Raw genomic sequence first — 26,626 nt, 5'->3', positions numbered from 1 at the left:
CAAAGGAAGATGGTAGTGGTTGTTGGTGGCCAATCATCTCAGCCCCTGGACATTGCTGCAGGAGTTCCTCAGGGCAGTGTCCTAGGCCCAACCATCTTCAGCTGCTTTAACAATGACCTTCCCTCCATCATAAGGTCAGAAATGGGGATGTTCGCTGATGATTGCACAGTGTTGAGTTCCATTTGCAACCCCTCCGATAATGAAGCAGTCCGTGCCCGTATGCAGCAAGACCTGGACAACAACCAGGCTTGGGCTGATAAATGGCAAGTAATATTCTCACCATACAAGTGCCAGGCAATGACCATTTCCAACAAGAGAGAGTCTAACCACCTCCCCTTGACATTCAACGGCATTGCCATCGCTGAATCCCCCACCACCAACATCCTGGGGGTCACCATTGATCAGAAACTTAACTGGACCAGCCATATAAATACTGTGGCTACAAGAGTAGGTCAGAGGCTGGGTATTCTGCAGCGAGTGACTCACCTCCTGACTCCCCAAAGCCTTTCCACCATCTACAAGGCACAAATCAGGAGTGTGATGGATTACTCTCCACTTGCCTGGATGAGTGCAGCTCCAACAACATTCAAGAAGCCCAACACCATCCAGCACAAAGCAGCCCACTTGATTGGCACCCCATCCACCACCCAAAACATTCACTCCCTTCACCACCGGCGCACTGTGGCTGCAGTGTGTACCATCCACAGGATGCACTGCAGCAACTCGCCAAGGCTTCTTTGACAGCACCTCCCAAACCCGCGACCTTTACCACCTAGAAGGACAAGGGCAGCAGGCACATGGGAACAACACCACCTGCACGTTCCCCTCCAAGTCACACACCATCCCGACTTGGAAATATATCGCTGTTCCTTCATTGTCGCTGGGTCAAAATCCTGGAACTCCCTTCCTAACAGCACTGTGGGAGAACCTTCACCACACGGACTGCAGCGGTTCAAGAAGGCGGCTCACCACCACCTTCTCAAGGGCAATTAGGGATGGGCAATAAATGTTGGCCTTGCCAGCGACACCCACATCCCATGAACAAATTTTTAAAAAGTAGTTGTAAATCTATAGTAACTCAGAAACTGTGAAGTGTTTTTTTTAAAGTAATGAAGCTTTAGCAGATGTCAGAAAATTAGACACCACAGGGTAAGAAAGCGTCAGGCCGCTATGTGTATTGACATTGTAAATGGGTTGGTGAAGATTTCCTCTGTTCCATATTTCTAAAAGTATTTGCTTATGAGTTGGCTAGCAGTGCCAAACAGGGAGATTGTCATGTCTGCATTTACTAAGTTGCAGTACAGAGAGGACGTCTTAATGTCATATTAGATAGCCGTAACTCTTTGTGTTACTTAAATGGAATGAAATATGTACCTTCAACCTGTTCTGAATGAACTGTTAACATTCTGAGAACATAAGGTATGAAGGGAAAAGGCCATTCAGTGCTTCTACTTTGCCCCTTACAATCATCCTCATTCAGCTTCTCTATGGACCATTTTTTTTTCTCCTGCTTCAGGACTATCCTATGCCTCTACTCTTGCTACATCAAAATTTGTATGCTTCTGTCTTGAATGCACTAGATGGCAGTATATTCCATAAGTGTATAACTTTTTCTAGAAATGTATTCCTTAAATTACATTTAGCTTGTAGCTTGCTTAGTTCCCAATAATTAAATCTCCTGGTTCGTTTCTTTACCCACCTTAATTCCCTTTTTAGAAACTTAGATCATGCAACTCCTAATTTATCCCTCCCAAAAAAAGTAGATTGAGCTCCTTTAGCATCTCCTGTTATTGTTGCTACACTCTGCCCCTTCCACTCTTATGAAGGAGCCTGTGACTTAAATAGAGCAGCTTCACAAACAAGAAATGGTGTCTCCACTACTTACCGAGCCTGTTATAGTTGTCTGTAAAATGCAAATTCTCTTATCAAATTAGCTATAGTTCTTTCCATTGAAAAGAACCAAGTATATGGTACCTAATCTCTTTGTAGCTATCATTTTAATCTCTGCTGTCGTTCTCACTCAGAATATTTTGTTTCAATTTTCTTGAAGGTTTTCTCAACGGTGTTCAACACATGGTCCATTTCTGAAAATTTCCTGTAGAGCTCTTGAATGTTTCTAAGCCAATGTCTAACTTGAAACATTGCACTATCTGCAACTGGGCCTTTTCAATTGCAGGAGACCATGACCCATGCCTTCGGTTTCTATCATGAAATCACAACATGGCATCGTATCATATTTGCCTGCAATTCTCACATATTCAGCAGGACTAGGCCCAATGGCAAGAAGTATTCTGTAAGAAAGGACTGTGCTGCAGAAGTGAGCCCAGTGCTGAGAGTTAAATCATTCCCCTTCACAACTAAGGTACAGGGTCCCATAATGATTGATCTCTATGTGGAGAAAAGATTAAATGTGGCTGAAAGTTACCCACATAAGTGGGTAACTTCCACAGATAGCAACTAGATAACTAACCATTCTAACCTACAGGAGTACTACCATTTCCCCTTATCCCATTTAGGAACCAAGTATGTGATTTACGCCTACACTTTGTAAGCCAATGAAAGATGACAGCAGATGCTTGGGTTGGGAGGAAATTGCGGGTCCCCTAGCAGAGATATTTGAATCATCCACCGCTACAGGTGAGGTGCCTGAAGATTGGAGGGTAGCAAATGTTGTGCCTTTGTTTAAGAAGGACGGCAGGGAAAAGCCTGGGAACTACAGACCAGTGAGCCTGACATCTGTAGTGGGTAAGTTGTTAGAGGGTATTCTGAGGGACAGGATCTACAGGCATTTGGAGAGGCAGGGACTAATTAGGAACAGTCAGCATAGTTTTGTGAGAGGAAAATCATGTCTCACGAATTTGATTGAGTTTTTTGAAGGGGTAACCAAGAAGATAGATGAGGGCTGTGCAGTAGACGTGGTCTACATGGACTTCAGCAAAGCATTTGACAAGGTACCGCATGGTAGGTTGTTACATAAGGTTAAATCTCATGGGATCCAAGGTGAGGTAGCCAATTGGATACAAAATTGGCTTGACGACAGAAGACAGAGGGTGGTTGTAGAGGGTTGTTTTTCAAACTGGATGCCTGTGTCCAGCGGTGTGCCTCAGGGATCGGTGCTGGGTCCGCTGTTATTTGTTATTTATATTAATGATTTGGATGAGAATTTAGGAGGCATGGTTAGTAAGTTTGCAGATGACACCAAGATTGGTGGCATTGTGGACAGTGAAGAAGATTATCTGGGATTGCAACGGGATCTTGATCAATTGGGCCAGTGGGCCGATGAATGGCAGATGGAGTTTAATTTAGATAAATGTGAGGTGATGCATTTTGGTAGATCGAATCGGGCCAGGACCTACTCCGTTAATGGTAGGGCGTTGGGGAGAGTTATAGAACAAAGAGATCTAGGAGTACAGATTCATAGCTCCTTGAAAGTGGAGTCACAGGTGGATAGGGTGGTGAAGAAGGCATTCGGCATGCTTGGTTTCATTGGTCAGAACATTGAATGCAGGAGTTGGGATGTCTTGTTGAAGTTGTACAGGGCATTGGTGAGGCCACACTTGGAGTACTGTGTACAGTTCTGGTCACCCTATTATGGAAAGGATATTATTAAACTAGAAAGAGTGCAGAAAAGATTTACTAGGATGCTACCGGGACTTGATAGTTTGACTTACAGGGAGAGGTTAGACAGACTGGGACTTTTTTCCCTGGAGAGTAGGAGGTTAAGGGGTGATCTTATAGAAGTCTATAAAATAATGAGGGGCATAGATAAGGTAGATAGTCAAAATCTTTTCCCAAAGGTAGGGGAGTCTATAACGAGGGGGCATAGATTTAAGGTGAGAGGGGAGAGATACAAAAGGGTCCAGAGGGGCAATTTTTTCACTCAAAGGGTGGTGAGTGTCTGGAACAAGCTGCCAGAGGCAGTAGTAGAGGCGGGTACAATTTTGTCTTTTAAAAAGTATTTGGACAGTTACATGGGTAAGATGGGTATAGAGGGATATGGGCCAAGTGCAGGCAATTGGGACTAGCTTAGTGGTATAAACTGGGCGACATGGACATGTTGGGCCGAAGGGCCTGTTTCCATGTTGTAACTTCTATGATTCTATGATTCTATGAAGAGATTGTAGGGCTGTAATCATAGAATCATAGAAAGGTTACAGCACGGAAGGAGGCCATTCAGCCCATCGAGTCCCTTGGTGACTCTATGCAAGAGCAATCCAGCTAGTCCCATTCCCCTGCCCTTTCCCTGTAGCCCTGCAATTTTTTTTCCTTTCAAGTACTTATCCAGTTCCCTTTTAAAGGCCATGATTGAATCTGCCTCCACCACCCCCTCGGGCAGTGCATTCCAGATCGTAACCAGATTCAAGTCAAGGTTTGCAAAATTCAGTGTTCTATTGTTGTGGGTTTTTATTATTTATTCTTGGTGTGTGGGCGACACTGGCAAGGCTGATTTATTGCCCATCCTCAGTTGCCCTAAGGTGGTGGGCTTTTATTGCTTTGTTGTGATTGTTGTGGGCCAGACCAGCTAGGGATGGCAATTTCCCTTTCCTGAATTTTGCCATATTTAAAAAATGTCTGCATGTACATTTGTTAAAATTATTTAAGTATCTGAAACAGAAGTCTAGTGAACCTTGTCTCCTTGATCTTTTCTCTCAAGGACATTCGTGAAATAGTTGGATTTGTACAATACATTTGATGTAGCATCATCAGGAAAACGTGATCACACTACAAGAGAGTAGTAATGTGGGACCATAGTTCTCCACCTCTGGGCCCCATTCATTAATCCAAAATGGCAGATCTGGAGAAAAGGATCTGTTTTTACAACAACTGTTTTGTGCATTTATACAGCACCTTTAATGTAGTAAAATGTCCCAAGGCATTTCACAGGAGCGTTATCAGACAAAATTTGACACTGAGCCACATAAGGAGATATTAGGACAGGTGACCAAAAGCTTGGTTAAAGAGGTAGGTTTTAAGGAGCATCTTGAAGAAGAGAGGGGTAGAGAGGCAGAAAGGTTTAGGGAGGGAATTCCAGAGCTTAGGGCCTAGGCAGCTGAAGGCACGGCCGCTAATAGTGGAACGATTAGAATTGGGGATGCGCAAGAGGCCAGAATTGGAGGAGCGCAGAGATCTCGGAGGATTGTAGGGCTGGAGGAGGTTACAGAGATAGGGGCGAGGCCATGGAGGGATTTGAAAACAAGGATGAGAATTTTAAAAGTGAGGCATTGCTGGACTGGGAGCCAATGTAGGTCAGCGAGGACGGGGTGATGGGTGAATGGGACTTGGTGCGAGTTAGGATACAGGCAGCAGAGTTGTGGATTTGCTCAAGTTTATGAAGGGTGGAAGATGGGAGGCCGGCCAGGAGAGCATTAGAATAATCAAGTCTAGAGGTAATAAAGGCATGGATGAGAGTTAGTTTGTAATGGTAAGCAAGTGAATTTCTTTTACTATACCATGCGTTTTAGTTTTATATGAATCCCTATATTAACTTTTGCCAATCATAGCAAAAAAGCAGCACATCGTTAACACGTACACCAACAAATCTTAAATAAAATTTAAAAATAGATTAGAAAAACCAGTTGAATTTAACCAGAAAACCCTCAATATGTGATGGAATTTTGTGATGGTGGCATTAGCAAATAAATTGGAGTAATTGATGTTAGGAAGAGAAATAAGGCACAGGGTCCGGGTAATTTAGCAGAGCAGAGCACTGGGACAACCCCAATAACTAAAATGACTGATGACTGCACTGAGATCACCATATGTTCTTGTTTTGACTTTTGGCAGTAAATGGTAACAAATGACTATCACTCACTATCTGGTCAAGACCCTTCTTCATATACCAAAGATCTCAGCAAAACTATTTCTACCACGTTCTGGTCTTTAGACCGTTTAGATGTGACTTCCTCTAATCCGGATATAATCCTTTAATGCGCCTAGCACCACAGATTTGAAATGACTTGAAGGCAGTGGCTCTCTCTCCTTAATGCAGCCGTGTGTCAGATGGGTGTGTTCGGGCAGGGAGAAGATGATAATTTACAGGAAAACCAGGATTCCCCCACTTTCTACACAAAAAAGCACAGCAACATATTTATCTCCGAAGCATCAACAGAAAATGTTGTATCTGGGTGAATCTGATATTTTTCCAATAAGGAAACATAAGAGTACAGAACCACTGATAATGTTTCTTTTGCATATGAAGCTGGTTTGATTGATACTCTATCTACCAGGGGTCTAAACTGCATCCTTTAGCTTTCGAGGGACCCTAATCCAAACATTAAACCATATTTTCTCTTTTAAGATGATGACTGGCCTACTGTGTACTTCCAACATTTTTATTTTTATTTCAGATTTCTAGCATTTGTATTTTTTTTCCTTTTATTTCCTCTTGTGTCCCAATATTGAGGATATCAGGTACCTTGGCAAAATAACTTCTGCGTGTGACTGTCCCGTTCTGTAAATGTTGTACCCAGCTTTCAACCGCAACGGGCGTTTAGACCATTCCTGGTCCGCTTGACATGTCCAAGGTTATATATTTTAAGTAATATCCATATTATTTTTTACTCTCCACTTCACGGTGCTAAACTTAATTTTTTTTTAGAAATGATTGACAGTTTAAAACTATTGTGTTGTGTGTTTGGCAAAGGAAGCCACGTGATCATTTGTCTATTTGAGGACGTGAATTGAGCCTGGGATCGTCTGAACTTTTAATAGTTCCGAATATCCTGGACAGTGGTGAAATATTTAGAACATTTTGATTTTAGAGTCCTCTATATTTTCTACAGTAAAGCGTAAAGTTGTAGCGAATATAAGGTCCAATGTGAAGGTGTCAGTGAAAATATTCAGATGAGCTGTAACCCCTTAAGAAGATTATCGGATAGTCTTTTAGATTCGATCTGTTTCTCAAATCCTCAGTCTTTCAGAGTCTGACTTCAGCCTTCTATCCGCAATCTTCCTACAACAACCAGGTACGTGTGGCCTGGGCTCTCAGTGTTAAAATATTGGCATTTAAAATGTAAATAATTGTTTCATGCATACCCATTTCTGTATATATTTTTAATTATTTGATTTTCTATATTAAAAGATTAGAAAGTAACCTGTAGTAAGGAAAATTTTCATGGAAACTGTCCAACGGTTCTAATTGCTGTACCTTATGGATACTTTACATGTTCATGTATAATCCCACGACTAAATCTATTACAGACATAATGTTATGTGAGTAGGACGCATTTATAAACTATCAGGGTTGGTTGTCAAATCGATCTTCAAATTGAAGAAGTTAATTGTGTGAGGAGGTGGTCTGATCTGGGCTGATATTCTTTTAATGAACTAGATTGGTATCAGCAGATTTACTTTCATGGATTGTGGTTTAATCAAAAAAAAATGGCAAAATGCAATCGAGCCTTTGAATGGATTGTTTCCCTGTATTAATGAGGTTGAAGCGAAGGCAGTGTGTGTGTATATATATATATGTGTGTATTTGATCGGATTAGGCTGAGCAGATTTCTAATTACTGACTAAATGTCCTTCTGCAGATCTGCTGTCTCCTCCCTGTTTTTTCTTTTACTTTCTACAATTCCCAAGCCAGGCTTCCTGAGTGATGTGTGACCAGACGTTTGCTGCTGCGACCTTTGGACCCTGTGAAAAATGCCAGGAAATCGGACCATTGCAGAACCTTTACGTCAACACAGTGCAGATCAACTACTGCTCATTGTGCGTCAAAATGGTACGACATCCATGTAATCTGCCAAATCACCCAAAATGATTCAGACTTCAAAGCTGATTGAACAGGTCAACAGAGGGAATATGAGTGTTTTATTAAACTTAGCCAGCAATAATACTCTACAAGTTTAAGGTAATTGGCAAAAGAGCCAGAGGGGAGATGAGGAGACATTTTTTTAGGCAGCCAGTTGTTATGATCTGGAATGCACTGCCTTAAAGGTTGGTGGAAGCAGATTTAAAAGGGAATTGGATAATTACTTGAAGGGGAGAAAATTACTGGGCTATGGGGAAAGAGTGGGGAAGTGGAACAAATTGGACAGCTCTTTCAAAGAGCTGGCACTGGCACCTCGGGCCAAATGACCTTCTTCTGTAATGGTTCTATTTTCCTATAAGTTTACTGCAGGTATGAACCCAAAATGCCTTCACATGGCCACTAAACGTGGAGTGTAAAAGCCGGAACTCTTACTCCACTTCTGGTGTTAGGTCAGGACCTGATACTGGATTCAGACTCCTTTTACTTTCATAGAATCATACAACACAGAAGGAGACTATTCAGCCCATCATGCCTGTACGGGCTCTTTGAAAGAGCTATCCAATTAGTCCCACTCCCCTGCTCTTTCCCCATAGTGCTGCAATTTTTTTTCCATTTCAAGTAGAGATACAATTCCCTTTTGAAAGTTACTGTTGAATCTTCCTCCCCCACCCTTACAGGCAGTACAGTCCACTCCATATAATATATGCAGTGTTAGTGCAGAGGGAAACCACTTCACACAGGCACTACAGTACAATCTAAATGTGACCTTCGAAGATTTTTTCACATAGGGTTATTGGGATTTGGAATGCATTACCACAAGTGTCTATTGAAGCTGAGTGAATCACAGCACTGGAGGGTTCAACTAATCTGTTCAGCCAGACAGAATCTAGTTCACATGACTTGGCTGCTGTCTGGCTGGAACCTTAACCACTTGTTTAGGAGAGAACTCTGGGAGGGGAGGGGAGAATCCCTGCCCTTGAGATATTGAAATCCACGTCAGATCCATCCATCCATACAAGGTGTCCATGGGGCCCAACAAACCCCATAGCACTTGGTAAATCAGATGTGAAAATGCACTGGATTTACGCTCCAAACCCAAGCAATGGGCAACTGCCCCTCTGGGGAGTTTCATTTCACTTTGCTCCGGAGTCAGTTGACCCCTGATGCCAGCTTTATATTGATAGTTTAGTGTTGGCGCAAAGTAGAAATGTTTTCACGCTGCAAATGCGCCATGAGAGGGAGCTTGGTAAACACTTGAAGAAGGAAGATATTGCAGGGCACTGGGAAAGAGTAGAGGAATTAAATTGGATTTGATAGTTTTGCAGAGGGTTGTGAATCTTTGGAATTCTCCACCCCAGAGGGCTGTGGATGCTCAGTCGTTGAGTATATTCAACTCTGAGATGAATGGATATTTGGACACTAAGGGAATCAAGGGATATGGGGATCGGGCAGGAAAGTGGAGATGAGGTAGAAGGTCAGCCATGATCATATTGAATGGCAGAGCAGGCTCGAGGGGCCGTATGGCCTAATCCTGCTTCTACTTCTTACGCTCTTATGTTCTTATATTATTGGCTAAAAGGCCTCTTTCTGTGCTGAAATTTCCACAATTCTATCATTTCTCCTGTAAGATCAGAAATTGCCATTGGCAGCATAAACAGATGAGCATTTAACACTTTCCTCTATACTGTTTTAATGGAAGTATTAACCCATTTCCGGTTAACAAATCAAGTAAACCATTTAGGGTTAACACCTCTGTTAAAATAACAGGCAGAAATTTTGTGGAAACATGTTAAGTGTTTGTCCACTAACATTAACAAATGGCAGTCTATAGAAAAGAGACAAAAATGATATCCTTCCAGGATAGAGAAGGAGTTAATAAAATAATGAGATCACCCCCACTTCCCCAATTTAATCATTTCAAAAATCTGGGATATAATGACACCATTAACTTTAATGTAATCTGCTCTGTTTGATCTGTCCTGGCTCAGTTTATATGCCTGCATAATTTAGGAGTTTTGGATTGATGGGGTCAGGTTTGTCTGCAGGTTGCAGCCTATAATTTGATGCAGGAACAGTGCAATGAAAATGATAACGGAGAGATGCAACAATATGGGCAAACGAACTCAAAATACGTCCTTTACATTTGCAGCTTTACTGGCTAGCAATAAGAGGCACTTTGGATATTTATGGTAATTTAATCTGTAAATTAGCACTTTGATTCTTTCAATCAAGATTTTGATTTGTTGGCCTGGAATGTTATATTTAAACAGTTTGAATTGACGCGCTCCCACATTCCTGTACCAAATGCTGACTCCCTGTGGAATATAATCAGACAGAACCAACATATTGTCAGATACAGGAGCTCGGCTGCCAGGTGTGGCTGCTGTTCCCAATCATTGGTTTTCTAAACCCAGCGGGTTTGAATGTTTTATTTTTATTTTTTGCTGGACCGACATATGGGGACCCCGGTCATTTAAGGAGAAGGAATCTTTATCGAGGAGGCTGCTGAATTTCAGTATCCTCCCACTGACGTCAGCCAGCCTCCATCTAAGTGTATGGGCTGCAGCCGCTGGTCCTGGCAGCTCCCCGGCTAACAACAAACAAACAGACAAATCCTTGGTCTTTTGTATCTCATATTTTTTTTTTTGTTCGTTGCTTTGGTGTCAAAAGATGGCAACCGAGGGGCTGCAGGAAAACGAAACCGTGTCAACGCTGAGGAACGAGGCAGAGACGCTCAAGGGTAAACTGGAGGAGGAGAGGGCAAAGCTTCATGATGTAGAACGTGAGTACAGGAGGGGGGGAAACCGGGGCCCAGACTCTCTCCTCGGCTCAGTCTGATCATGGAGGGACTCTGTGGCTGTGATGTGTTTGTTGCCAGCACTTTCCTTAGTGGCCCACCAGAAGAGCTTTGAGCTAACATTTGGGGTTGCAGTGTGAAATGTGGAGAAAAGTATATATATATATTTTTTTAATTAACCAGTTTAACAGTGCTAGAAGGTTTGCAATGTGTGCAGCATTAGTAAATAAAACAATAGATTAGTGTTTCTTTAGTGTGTTTCATTTGACTGGGAGTAGCTGCCTGATTTTACCAGCTCCCAGTGATTCCCTCTGCCATTTGTATGAAAGATTTTCAGGCATATGATGTCTTTTAATTGCACTATACTTGGCATATTTACAACAAGATAGCATTTTTGAATAGACTTCTTTATATTTGAAGTGAGTTAGCAAAACCATTTTAGATTCACTGGTCCCACAGGTGTGAAAGAATCTTTCCGGAGGTGCCAAGATCGCAGGATTTTCTCCCACCCAAGCCCCAGCGCAGAAGCCAGTACCTGCACTTAAATGTAACTTTATTTAAAAAATGAACATGGGAACTATGTTTGTCAGAACTGTCATGTAATAAAGAGCAAAGGATACGTTTTGCATTTATGCAGTGAGGTCTCCAGTTGTTAAACATGGTAATGTACCAGTATCTGTCCACTATACCACCTGTCCTCACCTTTGTCCTTCATTGTAACCATTTCTGGACATGTTTACGAGGGGGACAATTTTTCTGCCATCTTCAATCCTAAATATGCTGGGATCAGCCAATGTTTTTTTCTGGTCCTACAATTCCTAAATTACTTTATCAGATGTATTAAATGGGTCACTTCCTCCCCTTTTTTTCCTTCAGGATTTGGCCCTGGAAGTAAAATATGAGGGTATTTACAAATCTGAATACCTGATCTCAATTCCCAGCTCAGGATTGTTCTCAGACCCTCAGGGAATTTGGGCATATCCATTGCAATTTATAGCTGGGCCAAATGGATGCTCATTTCTGCACTATCAGAAATCAGATATGGACACCTCCTTTCCCCATCCCAGACTCTGCTTGATAATATCCAGGAACAATCAACAAATGATGTGCTGCTATCTTTCTTTTCATTCCCTCATTAGATTAGCAGAGATCAGCCTCTCCCTATTAGACTCTAACAACCAGCTATAGTAGATCAGATAAATTAGCTCATGACCACATTTTTGAAACACATCAACTTCATCCCATTTGCTGTGACTCTGGGCACTGATATTAGTCACTCAGCACCTACTATTATAACAATGACAAAATTGGTGAGATAAAGAAAACAGGCAGAGGGACATTTTGTCTGATTGCATCTGTATGCTGACTTTTTTTTTTAAAAATGAGGGAAAATTGAAGTATTACAAATTAACCTGACATAGCAAATTTGAGTTTTCATTTTGGTTCACATCTCTCCCCTAGTGGTTTACTAGCCCATTTGAAACAAGTTTTTGCTGTTTTTCCATTGTGAAAATCTTGGCTCTTCTCATGAACTATTTATTGATTTTGTCCTAATATCCAGTTATTTAGTGGATAATGGACCGTGGCTTAAAATAACTTGTGACAATAGCACTTTATCCTTGTGGTCCCGTGCCATTTTGTAGTGTTCCAGTAATATATTTGTGTGGCCCAGCAACAAAGAATGAATAGTTTTCTCCAATGAGTGTAACAATAAGAAAGAATCTTCTTTTTATTGTGGCCTGGGCTGTGGCAGAGCTCTCCATGTATTCCGCCCTGTAATGATGATGGGAGGTAATGGTTTGTTGTTATAGAGAAGGTGGAAAGTCTAGACCGCAAAGATGGAAATGAAATTTTCAAAAAACTGCACTGGGCTGTATGAAATGTTTTCACTACATCCTATTTGAATCACTGGGAATCAGACACCTGCTATTGTGGTTTAATTGTTGGAGAAAAGGGGGTACTAAACTTTCAACAGGCAAAGCAGACTTCACCTGACTGGTGTTTATAAGAAATTACTGAATAGAAGGACAACACTGGGCAGCACAATCCCAACAGTTTCAGGAGAGGCAACTTACAAAATGAGAGAATCAGAACTGGGGCCTCTGAGAAGAATTATCATGCACCTTTATCTAACGTGTTAGGACTTCTTTGAACTACATTCAAAAATAGTACAAGATTTAATTTTCTTTTCAGAATATGGTACACAAGAATTTGTTTTTACTCCTTCTCGGGATGTGGGCATCACTGGCAAGTCCGGCATTCATTAGTTACCCTGAGAAGGTGGTGGTGGGTCTTCTTGAACAGCTGCAATTCTTTGTAGCAGTTTGATACAACGCTGTGGCTTGCTAGGCCACTTCAGAAGGCAGTTAACAGTTAACCATGTTGGTGTGGGACTGGAGTCACATGTAGGCCAGACCGGGTAGGGACGGCAGGTTTCCTTAAAGGACATTAGTGAACCAATTGGGTTTTTACAACAATCCGATAGCTGCATGGTCACTTTTACTGATACCAGTTTTTCATTTCCAGATTTCTCGTATTTTCTGTCTTCCCTCAGTCTTGTGTTCGCCAGTATTTAGCCTCTTCACTTTTCACTATCATTTAAGGGGTTAAAATGTATATGGTGAAAGAAGATTAAAAATGACACCACGCATTCTCCAGAGTTTACTGTGTGGACAATCAGCGGGAGGTATGCTGCTTATTTTTGGCATGGCCATGATGAGGATTACCATGATGGAGATATTTTTCATTATATGAGCCATCCACTTCAAATGGCATGGTATAGCAGAACGTTAATGTAGAGTAGTCCAGGATTGAAGCTGTAACAGTGACCTTCAGATGGAGCAGCGATTTTCTCAATAGACAAGGAGCAAAGACTCAGTTCAGCATGGGCTAGTAGTAAACTAATATGATTTGATGCCTAGCATTCCAGGTAGAGGTATTCTTATTCAACTTCATCCGTTAATTTTGGAATCAAATTGTTGTTGTTCCCAACTTTGTGGAACTGCCTAAGTGTGATCTTTGCATCCCACCTCTGACAGTAGACACCATGCAATCAGGATTATGTTTTTGTTTTAAATAAACTGAAGGGATGTCAAATATTCAGAACAATTTCTGTGATGAATAATACCTGTTCCACATTGGTAGGATTATGTGTACAGATTAAGTTTTCTACTCCAAATGTGACCACCAGAATGATTTGTATTCAACCTTTCAGTTTTTTTTTGACACTTGAGTAGAGGCTACTGGTAGGGGTAGGGACATGCCATCTTCATCTGCCGAAGACCAGTCTGAAGCTGCCTGAATAATTCATCACTGATTCAAATTTATATAGAAGTCTTTCTAAATGATTCCCTGTGTAGGAAGCCACTACATTAGTGCACTCCATCTTACAATCTCACACTCCATGTCTGGGTTTTAAAAATCGTCAAATATTCTTTTCTTTGCTGTCCTGTCCAGTTCACCAGGTGGCTGAGCGTACGGAGGCTCTTGGGCAGTTTGTGATGAAGACAAGACGGACTCTAAAAGGCCATGGAAATAAAGTGTTGTGCATGGACTGGTGCAGAGACAAGAGAAGAATTGTCAGTTCCTCCCAGGTTAGATTCATGTCCCACAGTGCTGTTCATCCACCCACCACTTGATTGCCAGTGCATTATTAAAGATGCTTCACCGGTAACAAATAAAGGTATATTTTAAACTCCGAGCATCCTCCATCCTGTTAGTAACAACTTGGCAACCATAAAGCCTTTCTCTGCTTTTATTCTGACAAGTCTCAAATGCAGCAAAAAAAAACAGGTATCTGTTTGGAGAGGGAATGGTCTTGGTCCTAATTTGGGAGATAGTTCAAGAAAATATGCACATATTTACTTGATTTACTGTCTCTACTTTTTATAGCAGCCTAAGTTAAATTCTTTCCTACTTTTTGGTAACTTATATTTCTGTATTTGCTACTGAAGAAAATAATCTAATTTTAAATTTGTGATTGGAATATTGGAATCATTTGAACTAAGGTTTGGAATTAAGACTAGAATGGATGATGCTCAGATGCTTGGACAAAGTGTGGATCTTCTATTATAAACACGGTGCAACCATTTCGGGGAACTCTTAATCAGGGTAGAAGAAAACTTTGTCCAGCCCAAGTTTAAAAAACGTTATTATCTAGAAATAAGGCGCTTAAAGGGCACTTGAACTCTGCTTATCATCTGTATACTTTAGCTTTATTTACACAATGCATTTTATAGTATGTCTTGCTTGCATGAGGTAAGGAAATCTTTTCTCACTCATGGCTTTCCAAAGTGTCCTGGGGCTTTTTGGGTACATCATTAAAAATAAAGCTTAGGTACAGGCTTAAGATGAATTGTAGCATTTGTTCAACATTGCCAAAACCGTGCATAAGATTGGTTGTATTATATTTTCACCTTCAGGTGCTCTGAAACCCTCATCCATGATTTTGTCTCCTCCCAACACCTGGCATCCTGAGCTTCACCCAGTAACAATCCCAACTCATGTAGAACTCTGCCACTCACATCCTAACCTGTCCTAAGTCTTGCTCACCTTTTACCCCTGACTTCCGATGGCTTTCCAACCCCACATTAGTTTCAAAATCCTCATTTACAAATCCCTTCACGGCCTTCCTCTGCTTCTTTGCAACCTCCTCTAGTAATAATTCACAGCTTTGACTCTGTACTACTCTGTATTTGCCCCACCCCTTCCTCTACTCCACCACTGGGGGAGAGGCCTTTATCCATCATGACCTCTTCTTTAGAACTCTTTTTTTCCTAAATCCTTGCACCTTGCTGCATCTCTCCCCACCTTCAAAAGCCTCCTCAAAACCTGACTCTTCAGTTACACCTTGGTCACTTTCCCTAACTCTTCTCCGAACTCCTGCTTTGTGTCCAGTTCCCTTTTGTGAAGTACCTGGAATGTTTTGTGTTTTAAGGCGTTATCTAAGTACAAGTTACTGTATAATTCTTCAAGATGTTGTTACACAAACTATACGATCTCTAATATGATTCATCCAAGTTTTCCAGAAGGTGACCATTATTGTATTTTCCCTTAATTCTCTTCAAAAATAATGAGTTTTAAACCTCTCCCACACCTCTTGATTGACAGATAAGGAAGTAATCTACCTTCATGATGCATCCGAAACAAGAATGTGCTGTAAATTGCTTCCAAGTTGTGGGGGGGGGGGAATCTTTAACCTTCAATAAGACAGTATTGTTATTTAAGTCTGTGAAGATAAAATATCTTCACTCTGAATGATGAATTGCTGCTTCATCTCCAGAGATAATGGGCACAATTTTAAAAGGGAAAAACGGGTGTGTTGGGGATGGGGAGGAAATCAAAATCACTGTTTTTGGGAGCAGGCAGACATCCCGGCTAGAACCTGCACATTTTTGAATGAGAGTCAGGCAAATCTGTGTGCGTGCGTACAGCAGTCACCAGAAAGTCCTGCCCCCACTTAAATCCGGCGGGCTGATAATTAAAGGAGCAAATGTACCTCATTGAGGTAATTAAAGTAGTTTATTTTTTGTGTATCGGATAGTTAAAAAGATTTTAACATTGCCTGGGCAGCTTTCCCACGGCTTCCGATTCACGCCTGGTAAAACCAGGCAGGAAAGGCCGCATCAGTGAAAAAATAAATTAAATAAAATTACATTTCCCACGATAAACAAATTAAATAAACATACCTAGTAAACACTGTTGCCTGGACCCTACCCCCCCGAACTCTGATCCCGATGTCCGATGTCTGCCCTCTGATCCCGATGTCTGCCCTCTGATCTTTGTTCCCCCCCACCCCCCATCTCTATCCTAACTGCCGATGAGGTCTCGGGGTCTCTCTCTCTCTTCGCCCCGCCCCCCTCCTACCCCCCCGCCCCCCCCATCCAAGATGTGCAGCTTCTGTCAATCAGGCTGGCTGCCAGGCCCGAAACCTGGAAGAGGCTTTGATTGGCCTCATTAGCGATCGCAACCCGCCTACTTCCCTTCCGGGTTTGGCGCTCGCAAATCACCCACCCCCCCCCCCCCCACCACCATCAACCCCAAACTCTTCCTGCCTGCATATTAAAATTGTGCCCAATAATTCTCTGCAACATTGTAAAAAAGGCTGAAACATGTTCAGGAGAAACTTAGTGGACCTTTCTTCTCAGTGGTGTAGTTATTTTTTGTTAAACCGGTTGAATTATTTTGTAACACTCGGCACCATCTGGTGCAGGTTCAAATAGAATTCAAACTGTGGAGGTGGAAGTCAGTGGCAGCCTTGGGGGTTGGGGGAGGAGATGATGGAAGTGTTGGTATGTGAACAGGAATAGCTGTGAGAGTAATGTGTCCAACAACACGACAGTTTGGGTGGGTTGGAAAGAACTACTTTTCTAGTTAACCTGTTCACTACATGCTGGCTTATTGGGTACGGTAGCATAGTGGTTATGTTACTGGATTAGTAATTCAGAGGCCTGGGCTAATAATCCGGTGTCATGAGTTCAAATCCTACCACGGCAGCTGGGGAATTTAAATTCAATTAATTAAATAAATAAAAAAATCTGGAATAAAAAAACTAGTATCAGTAATGGTGGCCTTGAAACTACCGGATTGTCATAAAAACCCATCTGGTTCATGACTGTCCTTTAGGGAAGGAAACCTGCCGTCCTTACCCGGTCAGGCCTATATGTGAATCCAGACCCATAGCAATGTGGTTGATTCTTAATCGCCATCTGAAATGGCCTAGCGGCTCATCACCACCTTCTTCAAGGGCAATCAGGGGTGGGCAATAAATGCTGGCCTTGCCAGTGACGCCCACATCCCATGAACGAATAAAAAAAAAAATTGTGTTGTATTTCACTGAGCACACTTCCAGTTAATGTAGCTGCAGGAGAGCCATCCTTTGGCATTTCTCCAGATTTAGAAATTAAATGAGTGTGACACTGACCACTTCTAATGTTAATTGGTCCAGTAGAAGGCATGCTATTGTGTGTAGAGATCTTTGAGTGGTTTGCCATGTTGGGCTATGTATTTCTGCAACTTTTAAATTACACATTGGTCATAAACAAAGCTATAATGACCTCATCAGTTGTTTTTTAATTAAAGAGTCTTAATGCCTGAGAAGAGAGAAGAGCCACGTATTTATTTGTCATGATGATATCATGCACAAGTGATATGATGGTGATTCTGCAATGTTGTGAATTGCTTCATTGTATGACAAACACATAAAAAGGGCTGCACCATTTTGTTTTGAGGAAAAAATGGTCACGGGCCAAGTCACATAGTGCAGGAGATCACCAAGGTTGCAAAATGCGGGAGGGACGATGGGACAAATCACTGAAAGTCTAATGTTGCTCATCATGTGAGGCACCCGCCAGGGTAGTGGATGAGGTGTTGCCCTATCACCTGCTTTAGTTGTGTGTTTGAGTCCTGATGAAAGCTAGCTCTCAATCCTAACTATCAATAACCGTGGGTTTCTGGTTGGTCGGCATTCCACAAGCGGATTCATAACTGCTGTATACTTGGAAACAATGTATTTATTACTGGAATATCCCAACTTTGAGATATTTATGTAATTTTTTGTTACATTAGCACGATGTGCTTCCACTGAAAAATGTAACACAGCAGTAAGCACTGCTACTGGTTTCACAGAAATGAGGGGAAAGGGCACTGGCATTTTATGCAAATACAATTAAGCAGCATAGTCCCATTAGCTAGCTTTGAATGAGCTGCACTCCAGATGGCATTAACTAAGTTTATATTTGTGCCTCCACCTTCCATTTTTGTTTTGTTCAAACAATAAAACGCCTCCGCTGTGCAGTATTTTTCAATAGTGAATGCAATAAAGTCACCAAAATGAAAAAACAATTATCAGAAAAAAGGAACTTTTAGCGATTACGTTCTGATAAGTGGAACTCAGTATCATTCTTTGAGTTTGTCTAATAAACTGGAGATTGAAAGGGAAACCCTATCATTGACCCTCTATGTAGAATCCAAAATCATTCAAATTAGCCTCAAGTTCTAATATTATGTTTAAAGTTTCTTTTTCTTATTTGACTGCTTTTAAAAATTCATTGTGCTAAAGTCTTTATCAGCTTGCATTTGTTTTGTTTCTGGCCTGTATGCTTGTGAAATATCTCAGATAACACACTGGAAACCTAAATACAGATCAGTTCTCCCTCGAAAGAATTTTGTTCAAATTTGTGCATCCTGAAGAGGTGACAGTTACTGTAAGGAACGGGGAACATGCTCAGTGATGTCCAAACGGCAGTGCATTTTATTTGCTTTATTAATATTGTCATGTCTAATGTATTAAAATAAATCAAAAGCAGAGTTTATCAGCAGGAAATCCCCAGGGATGGATGGTTTGTATCCTAGAGCACTAAGACAGACAAGAGAGGAGATTTGTGAGGTATTAGTGATTGCAAGAGAGTTGATTAACATTGTGGCGGTACCAGTGAACTGGAAACAGGCTAATGTGGTGCCTGTTTTCAAAAGGAGCAAGCATTCAGATGCATGGAGCTACAGATCCATTAGTCTTACTTCAATATCCATGTAAGATAATGGGATTGATTATCAGGAATAAACTGAAGGATTACCTGTACAATAATAATATAGTAAACAGCAGTCAGCTTGTATTCAGAAGGGGAAGACCCTGACTGATCAACCATCTTGACTGGAGTGTGAACTATTTTGAATTGGTGTGGTACTGACGTTGGCCTAATGCCACCGGGATAAAATATCGCTACAAGTGCCCTCGTCAAGAGGAGGGCAGCACTAATACAAATGGCTCAGTCAAACTAAAATGTTTGCAGTTAAATCATGATCTGGTTTCCTTCATCAACGGTACAGGTGGCATCCAGCCGTGGCCAATGGTTGCGGGAGGCTTCAAGCATACACTGTGGGATCTCTTTTTCTAAGGTCACCCGAACGCACATAAGGCCACAAAAAAGCAGCAAACTGTCAAAGCAAACCCCCCATCTCCGTGGATCCTATGCAACCTGGACCTGTGAATGGTGGGTGCAATCAGGTCCAGGAGCAGATCCACCAGGTGCACTGTGGAAAGCCCCACATGGTGTATTTAGACTTCCAAAAAGCATGCAACAAAGTTTTGCATGACAGGCTCAAAACTGTGGGGATTCGGGGTAAATCTTGGGACTGGATAAGAAATCAGCCTAAGGGTGGAAAACAACTTATTAGAGGAGTTCTGTTGGGTGGGGAAGTGCTGAGTGAGGTGCTCCAGGGATCGGTATTGGGACCTCTGCCTTTTCTAATTTACATCAATGACTTAGATTTAGTGCCGGTTGGTAAAAATTGCAGATGATACCAAATTAGGAAGTGCAGTTGATTCTGAGGAGGCGGCTGCTTGGGAGATACATATTTTGTCTGACTCGTTTTGTAAGTGGGCGGAAAAATAGCAGATGAAATTTAGCACAGACTATTGTTGCACATAGGAAGAAAAATGGGGAACATACACACTGCATGAATGCTGTTGAACTAGCAAAGCATGAAATTAAAAGAGATGTAGGGTTTTAGTTGATTCAACACTTAACATGTGCAAAACAGCAATCAGAATGTGGAACTACATAGGCAAAACAGTAGAATATAAGTTCGAGGAAGTCATGCTCGAAGTGCATAGTCACACATTAAAAGAAAGACTTGTATTTATATAGTGCCTTTCATGACCTCAGGACGTCACAGAGCGCGATACAACAGTGACCGTACTTCATTGGCTGTAATGCAGGAAACGCAGCAGCCAATTTGCGCACAGCAAGCTCCCACAAACAGCAATGTGATAATGACCAACTAATCTATTTTTGGTGGTGTTGGTTGAGCAACAAATATTGGCCAGGACTCCGGGGCGAACTCCCCTGCTTTTCTTCGAAATAGTGCTATGGGATCTTTTACATCCACCTGAGAGGGCTGGTGTGGGGTGGGGGAGGTGTCTCAGTTTAACATCTTATCCGATAGACGGCACCTCCAACAGTGCAGCACTCCCTCAGTACTGCTCAGGTCTCAGATTGAACCCACAGCCTTCTGATTGAGAGGCGAGAGTGCTACCAACCGAGCCAGGGCTGCCACTAATCAGATCACCCCTTGAGTACTGTGTCTGGCTCTGATCAGCGAAACACAAAGGGGACATTCAAACAGTGGACACAATTTAGAGAAGAGCCACGAAGTTGATCTCTAATTTTGGAGGTCCAAGCTACGAGACTAGGCAAACCCAGGGGAAGATTGCCCTGTTCCTGCTCCTGGTGCAATGAATATAGGAAAATCGGGCAGGGAGGACTGCATGTCCCTAACAAAGGCCGTCTGATTTTCTCGCCATTCATTTAAATGGATAAAAAAATCGAGCGGTTCTGCTATGGACGTGCGTTGTCCCTGACTGATTTTCCTGTATCCATGTGATCCAATAGCCCCAGGTGCAGGAACAGAAAAATCTGCCTGTAGACTTTCAAGCCTTGAAAAGAGACAGGGAGCTGATCTTCTGGAGAAATCAGATCGGAAACAGTAAGGAAAAGGTAAATCCAGAATATTACTTCAAATCAGGACAAAGAGAAAGTGGCGACAATTTTATCCTGACCCGCCCGAAGTCAATGGAGAGTAATATTGGGCGGGGTGTAAAACCTGCACTTCACCCAATCTTGTGGGTACCACCCCGGTGAGTTAGGTTAAAATTACCCCCAGTGTTTCAGACTAGTGAAATGCAAGTTTAGGACTGATGTTAGGAAGTTCTTCACACAAAGGGTGGTAACCCATGGAATGAACTTGTACAGGTACAGCAGTGGATGTAAAATCTCTGGAGTCTTTTAAGAAACCACTGTGTACAGTTTTGGAAGGACCATAAGGTCTTCCTGGAGGGATAAGGTAAGATGAATGGTCTTCATTGTTTGTGACTATCTTGTAATTTTGTGCTTACAGCAACCATTTTACACTGATAGACAACAAAATGCCCTACTGTATATATTTGAAATATATACTTGAATAACGATTGAAATTGTGCCATAGCCCATATTTGAGGATCGTCCTCTTCTGCAGTCTTATCCTTTCAACTACTTGCCTGTCCTCGGAGAGCACAGCCTGCCTGTCTGTTACAGTTCAGAGCTCCAGCCTGTCTGTCTGAAGCCCATATGGTGTTCCAGTTTCCCCTTAATTGCAGTAAAGTTCTAGAAGCAATCTATTGTCTCACCCAGTGCTCTTTTTTCCCCCCTGAGAAAATTGTTAATTTGATTTAATTGCTGCAAGATTCAGCTTAAAAAAAAATTGCAGCTTTTCTAGACAATGAAGAGCGTAACTAGGTTCAGAAGAAAATTTCAATTTTATTCAAAATTGAAGAGGGCAGAAAAAAAAATTCTGATTCAAATGAAGCACATTCATTCCAGTTACTAGCGACAGCCTATTGGGTGCTGAAGAAGTCAGGAAATTCCATTCAGTGTTTTTGCACCTGTTCCAGCCAGTCCCCAGAGAGCTGCGACATCTGTCAAGAGAACCAAACATGCTGCCTCCCTATAGAACAGGCGGAAGCTCATTTGTTTTATTAACATCACATATATGAAGTAGCCACTTCAGAGAGAGAATTAAAAAGGGCCTAATTTTCATTATTGTTTGTATGCATCTTTTTTTTTCCAATCTTGTTATTAAAAAAAAATACACCAAGTTATTAAAATGGAGAGTTATTCCTTCATTAACCCCCACCCCCCTCAATAAGGTGCCAGTTGATGTGACCATCCGTCATGTGGGAAGCCTGTACTAGGGGTACTTGTCTGACAGGAAATTATGGGCTACGCCCCCGCAATTTCCCACCAGGAACTCCCTGTGAGCACTACTCCCCATAGGGAGTGCCAGATCATAGAATCACCTCAATAGTGACTGTTGGAGGGCTAGTCAGTCATGGTGGGCATCACAGCTCAGCCCGATCCTTTTCTCACCTGATACCTGTTTTCTAGCCTGGTTCACTGGATAGGCTCAGGAGTGCGAATGCAGGCTAATTATTCCCCTTGCTTCCCCATTCGAGCTCCACGATGCCAAGAACTGTACAGTACCAGATAATTAGCAGAGTTATTTACATGTGGACAGACAGCATTGGAAAAGCTGATAGGAAAACATTGTGGGGGCGATTTTTCAACTGTACGTCATCCATTTCTCGCCTGAAAAACAGGGAGTGGGGTGGGGGGGTGGCATTGATGCCCATGGACCCCGCCCCCCCCCTCCCCGATGCAATGTTAAGTTGGGCCTGTTTTGGACAAGAGGCTTCTTTAAATATGAAAATCGTGGTTGTAGGAACCCGTTTGCAATTTTTCAGGTACAAATGGGCGGAGCATGTACAACCACCCATTTGTACCTGGCAGTGAGTGGCCTAACCAGTGGTCCTTAAAGGGACTGCTGCTGACCGCTCCAGAAAAGGACCAGGAATTTTTTGGGGGCGCTATCTTGTGGGGCCAAATAGTCAGCACGGGAGTGGGCCGATCTCCTGCTCACCCATCTCCAGCGAGCTGCAGCAGGGAACCCATTTGGTGCCCACATCTCACTGGCAGCATTCAGATGCCGGACGCGGGCCGGCAGGCGGCGTGACCACTCTGCCAACTTTGTGCCCCTTTCAGGCGGAAGTCAAAAATCCCCTCCTGGTTTTGGTCATGGTGGGGCACGATTTATAGTAAAATTACAAACGCTCAGTATATATAGGTAGGGACTGTAGTGACACTGGATGAGTAAACCAGAGGTTTACATTACCTGCTATTTGCATGAGAGCAATGCTACAGCAACCAGTGGTCAAAGAGCGATATAATAAGAGCTTAAGGAATCCTCTTTGGCCTTTGTCACTAGTTTATCCAGCTCCCTGGGTTGGTTGCTGGGGAGATTCTGTAAGCACAATTGTTTCCATAACAAATAGTTTTTAATTTTAATACACAGTAAGGGGTGACTTTTCATCAAAGAGAGAATCCTTGCTCGGCGAGAGTGCATTTTGAATATTCCTGTGTCCGGATCTCAAGGTGTACCTGCGCCGACCCAAGGCCAGGTCCCGACTGAGGGGTTGTGCACAGGATCTCCCGACATGGGGAGTCCCCAGCTCCACTCCCCCATGTTGATGGCCTTGTAGCGGCTGGAGAGGGCTCCGCCCCTTAAGGACATCCCAGAAACTTCAACCCATGGCCAGCACCCGGCATAGCCAGGTCCTGGCTGAGTTTGGGGCCGTTCCAGCAGATTCCCGCCCATCGTTACAACGGGGGTGCACTGAAACAGAAGCAGAATTTCAGGGTCGATGTATATCAGAAGGGAGATCAGATAAGCTTTTGTATTGCTAACCCTTATACAAATATTGATTTATTAAGGGTGGTAATGAAGTGTTGAAATACAGCCAGTGATGTTCCTGATGTTACAATAGCAGTCCAGTTGAGCATTGTTTCCTAAAAAGAAAATTCCAATTATTAACTGTTTTCAGCCATTGCTGTGATTGTATCGGCAGCAATTGCACGACCCTATGCTTCAGGGTAGAGTGCATTTCAGACACCAGTATAGGGAAACAAGAGATAACACTGCTCGCTACAACAAGCTCAGCTTGGATGGAGCGTATATCGGAAAAGATGGCAAACTTTTAAACCTGCCGGACTTTGTTTTTGACACATGGGAGCAGACTCTGCCCCTTCCCCACTCTCCCTCGCCCACCTGGCCTGGGAAGCTTTAGCTGGTATTTCCTCTTCGGGTTGGGGCCTCCAAACCACCAAAGGCCCAATGCTCGCAGCCCCTCCCCTGACCCTGTAAACTTTTGTAAACAATTTTACAACACCAAGTTATAGTCCAACAAATTTATTTTTAATTCCACAAGCTTTCGGAGGCTTCCTCCTTCGTCAGGTGAACGGTATGGAAATGACATTTTCGAATCCTTCGCATTTTAAAATCACAGAACAATGCCTGGTGATTACTGCCCGTTGCCAAGGCAATCACAGTGAGCAGTCAGAAAGGTGTCACCTAAAAAGGCCACCGAATATACAAACCCCCAAAAAAAAAGAGAGAGAGAGAGAGAGAGAGAAGGAAGACAGTCAATGACCCGTTATATTAAAAACAGATAACATTTGTTCGCTGGTGGGGTTACGTGTAGCGTGACATGAACCCAAGATCCCGGTTGAGGCCGTCCTCATGGGTGCGGAACTTGGCTATCAATTTCTGCTCGACGATTTTGCGTTGTCGTGTAAACTTTGGCAGTGTCAGTGGTGGAGGCAGCAGGCAGGTGTATCCTGCACTTGCACTGAAATATGTCGTCCCGTGGTGTATGTTTCTCTAGAAACCTGCAAACATCTATAAGAGTATGCATTAGGTTTTTTTAAAAAGTGCTTCAAGCCAGGGTTTATTGCATGCTTGAAAACCTCCATTTGATCTGAAGAAACTTCTTATGCAGAGAAAGTCATTGCTGAGTCTCTGTGTGGATTTAGCTTCAGATTGTGGTCATTTATCAAAGGCCTGAACAGTAAATTGCCCTGATGGCTCACTGGGTAAATACAGCCTGTGGAGTGATACAGGTTCATTATGGACTATGAAGATCCTGCTCTATACTGAGTTAATTGATCTCAGTTAGTCCATCATTGGTCATGTACAGTTAGCTTTGGTGACCGAGTTTGGAAGGGTGAAGGGGGAGGTAGAATCAACTCGGGTTCCTGGTCCTGAGCACCACCTAGTGATCCTTGGGGTAAAAGTCCATGGAGGCAATTGTCCTCTTTCAGCGTGCACCAGTTTCCAAGTGTCAGTGAGAGAAAAAAGAGGCAAAGACCCATAAGACAGAGTCTCTGTCCCATTGGTGCTTAGTACACATTTCCTGAGGCAATTGCAGCGTGGGCAGGAGGCTTCAGCCTGAAACAGGTGGGAGTATTGAAATGTTATATTAATGATGTGGCAGTGATGTCTCCTGCATCGGTTTCCAGGGATTCTGGATAATAGGACCACCCAAAGTAACTGAACATTAGAGCTTGTGGGGCTGCCCCTTCAGATCAAGGGATCTGGAAAAGGGACAGCCAGCAACTTTTACTTGGCTACGGTGAGTAAACTTTTGAACTGTTTCAGGGCAGCAGGGGTGGAGGCTGCTGTTTCTAACCCATGTAAATCTGCACTGCAAAAGGCCTTTAATTTCTCCTACCTGATTTGGGGCAAGTGTCAATTCCAAGGCATTAATCCTGCCTGGCGTTCACCCAGACCATTTAAATGAGCTGAACCCAGAAATACGGTCAGATTCAGCTGAGGTCAAATCAAGTGCCTATAACTTGCAATGGAAGGCATGGGTGAAGGAGGAAAATTAGGGCTCGCGTGTGAATGTCAGCTGTGGTGCACCCCCTGGTTGAATAACCCGTTGACTCTGTCTATGCTAACAGACAAAAGATAGCCAGTTGTCTGAAATACCCGAGTACTATCAGCAGTAGGGAACCACATGGGAGCAAGTCATTGCCTTCAGGAGAGGAAGGGAGAAACTGGGAAGGAGAAAAAAGCTTCTTATGATCTTGCATGTTGAAGGCTATATTAGGGTAATTTTACAAAAGAATGCTTCCGGCGTGGAGTCTCGCACACAGGGAGCACATATTGCGGTCGTCATCCTCACAATTTTTTGTCCACGGCGAAAACCACGGTGAACATGCCTCTGATTTCCGGTACGCGCTCCTGGTAGGGTCGCCAACTCTGGTTGGACGTATTTCTGGAGGTTTTATCACATGATCTACCACCACCAATAGCCCCGCACCCGCTCTCCCACCATTGGTCACCCAACACGTCCATCCTTGCTACACACCACCTTTCCGTCCAAATCAGAAAGCGAGCAGCCTCTTTGTTACTCGATTCAATGATTCTTGACTGTCAATCAAACAGCCTTTTTTCCCATCTCTGATATTTTTATAATTAATAAACGTCTTCCAAGAAAATGAAGAAAAAAATCACAATTTTGTTTAACATCCAAATTGCTTGTAGCAGTGTCCGAGAGATGAATCTTTAATTCCTGGGGACTCCAGGACAATCCTGGAGGGTTGGTAAGCCTAACTCTGTGCTGGGAGCGAGATTCACAAACTTTACCCTAAGATATATCCCAGAGAGATTTTTAAAGCCGTAGCATCAACACCAAATGAGCT

The 26,626-nt window shown here is 42.7% G+C and overlaps 1 protein-coding gene across 2 annotated transcripts in view; it reads left to right on the top strand.

Moving 5' to 3' along the window:
- Nucleotides 1–6,734: 6,734 nt before the first annotated feature.
- LOC137301809 (guanine nucleotide-binding protein subunit beta-5) overlaps nt 6,735–26,626 on the top strand; it is a 70,850-nt gene continuing 50,958 nt past the window's right edge. Inside the window, exons 1-4 of one of the 2 annotated variants that reach the window (XM_067971451.1) lie at nt 6,735–6,965; nt 7,533–7,723; nt 10,424–10,535; nt 14,007–14,143. In XM_067971451.1, coding sequence (XP_067827552.1) covers nt 7,598–7,723; nt 10,424–10,535; nt 14,007–14,143 — 375 coding nt within the window. In that variant the 5' untranslated portion in view covers nt 6,735–6,965; nt 7,533–7,597. The remainder of the gene's footprint in view (nt 6,966–7,532; nt 7,724–10,423; nt 10,536–14,006; nt 14,144–26,626) is intronic. The other variant, XM_067971452.1, reaches the window with a different exon arrangement.

This window comes from Heptranchias perlo, chromosome 34 (genome assembly GCF_035084215.1).
Source record: "Heptranchias perlo isolate sHepPer1 chromosome 34, sHepPer1.hap1, whole genome shotgun sequence".
In the NCBI taxonomy this organism is placed as follows: Eukaryota; Metazoa; Chordata; class Chondrichthyes; order Hexanchiformes; family Hexanchidae; genus Heptranchias; species Heptranchias perlo.
This window is presented reverse-complemented; position numbering and strand designations above follow the sequence as displayed.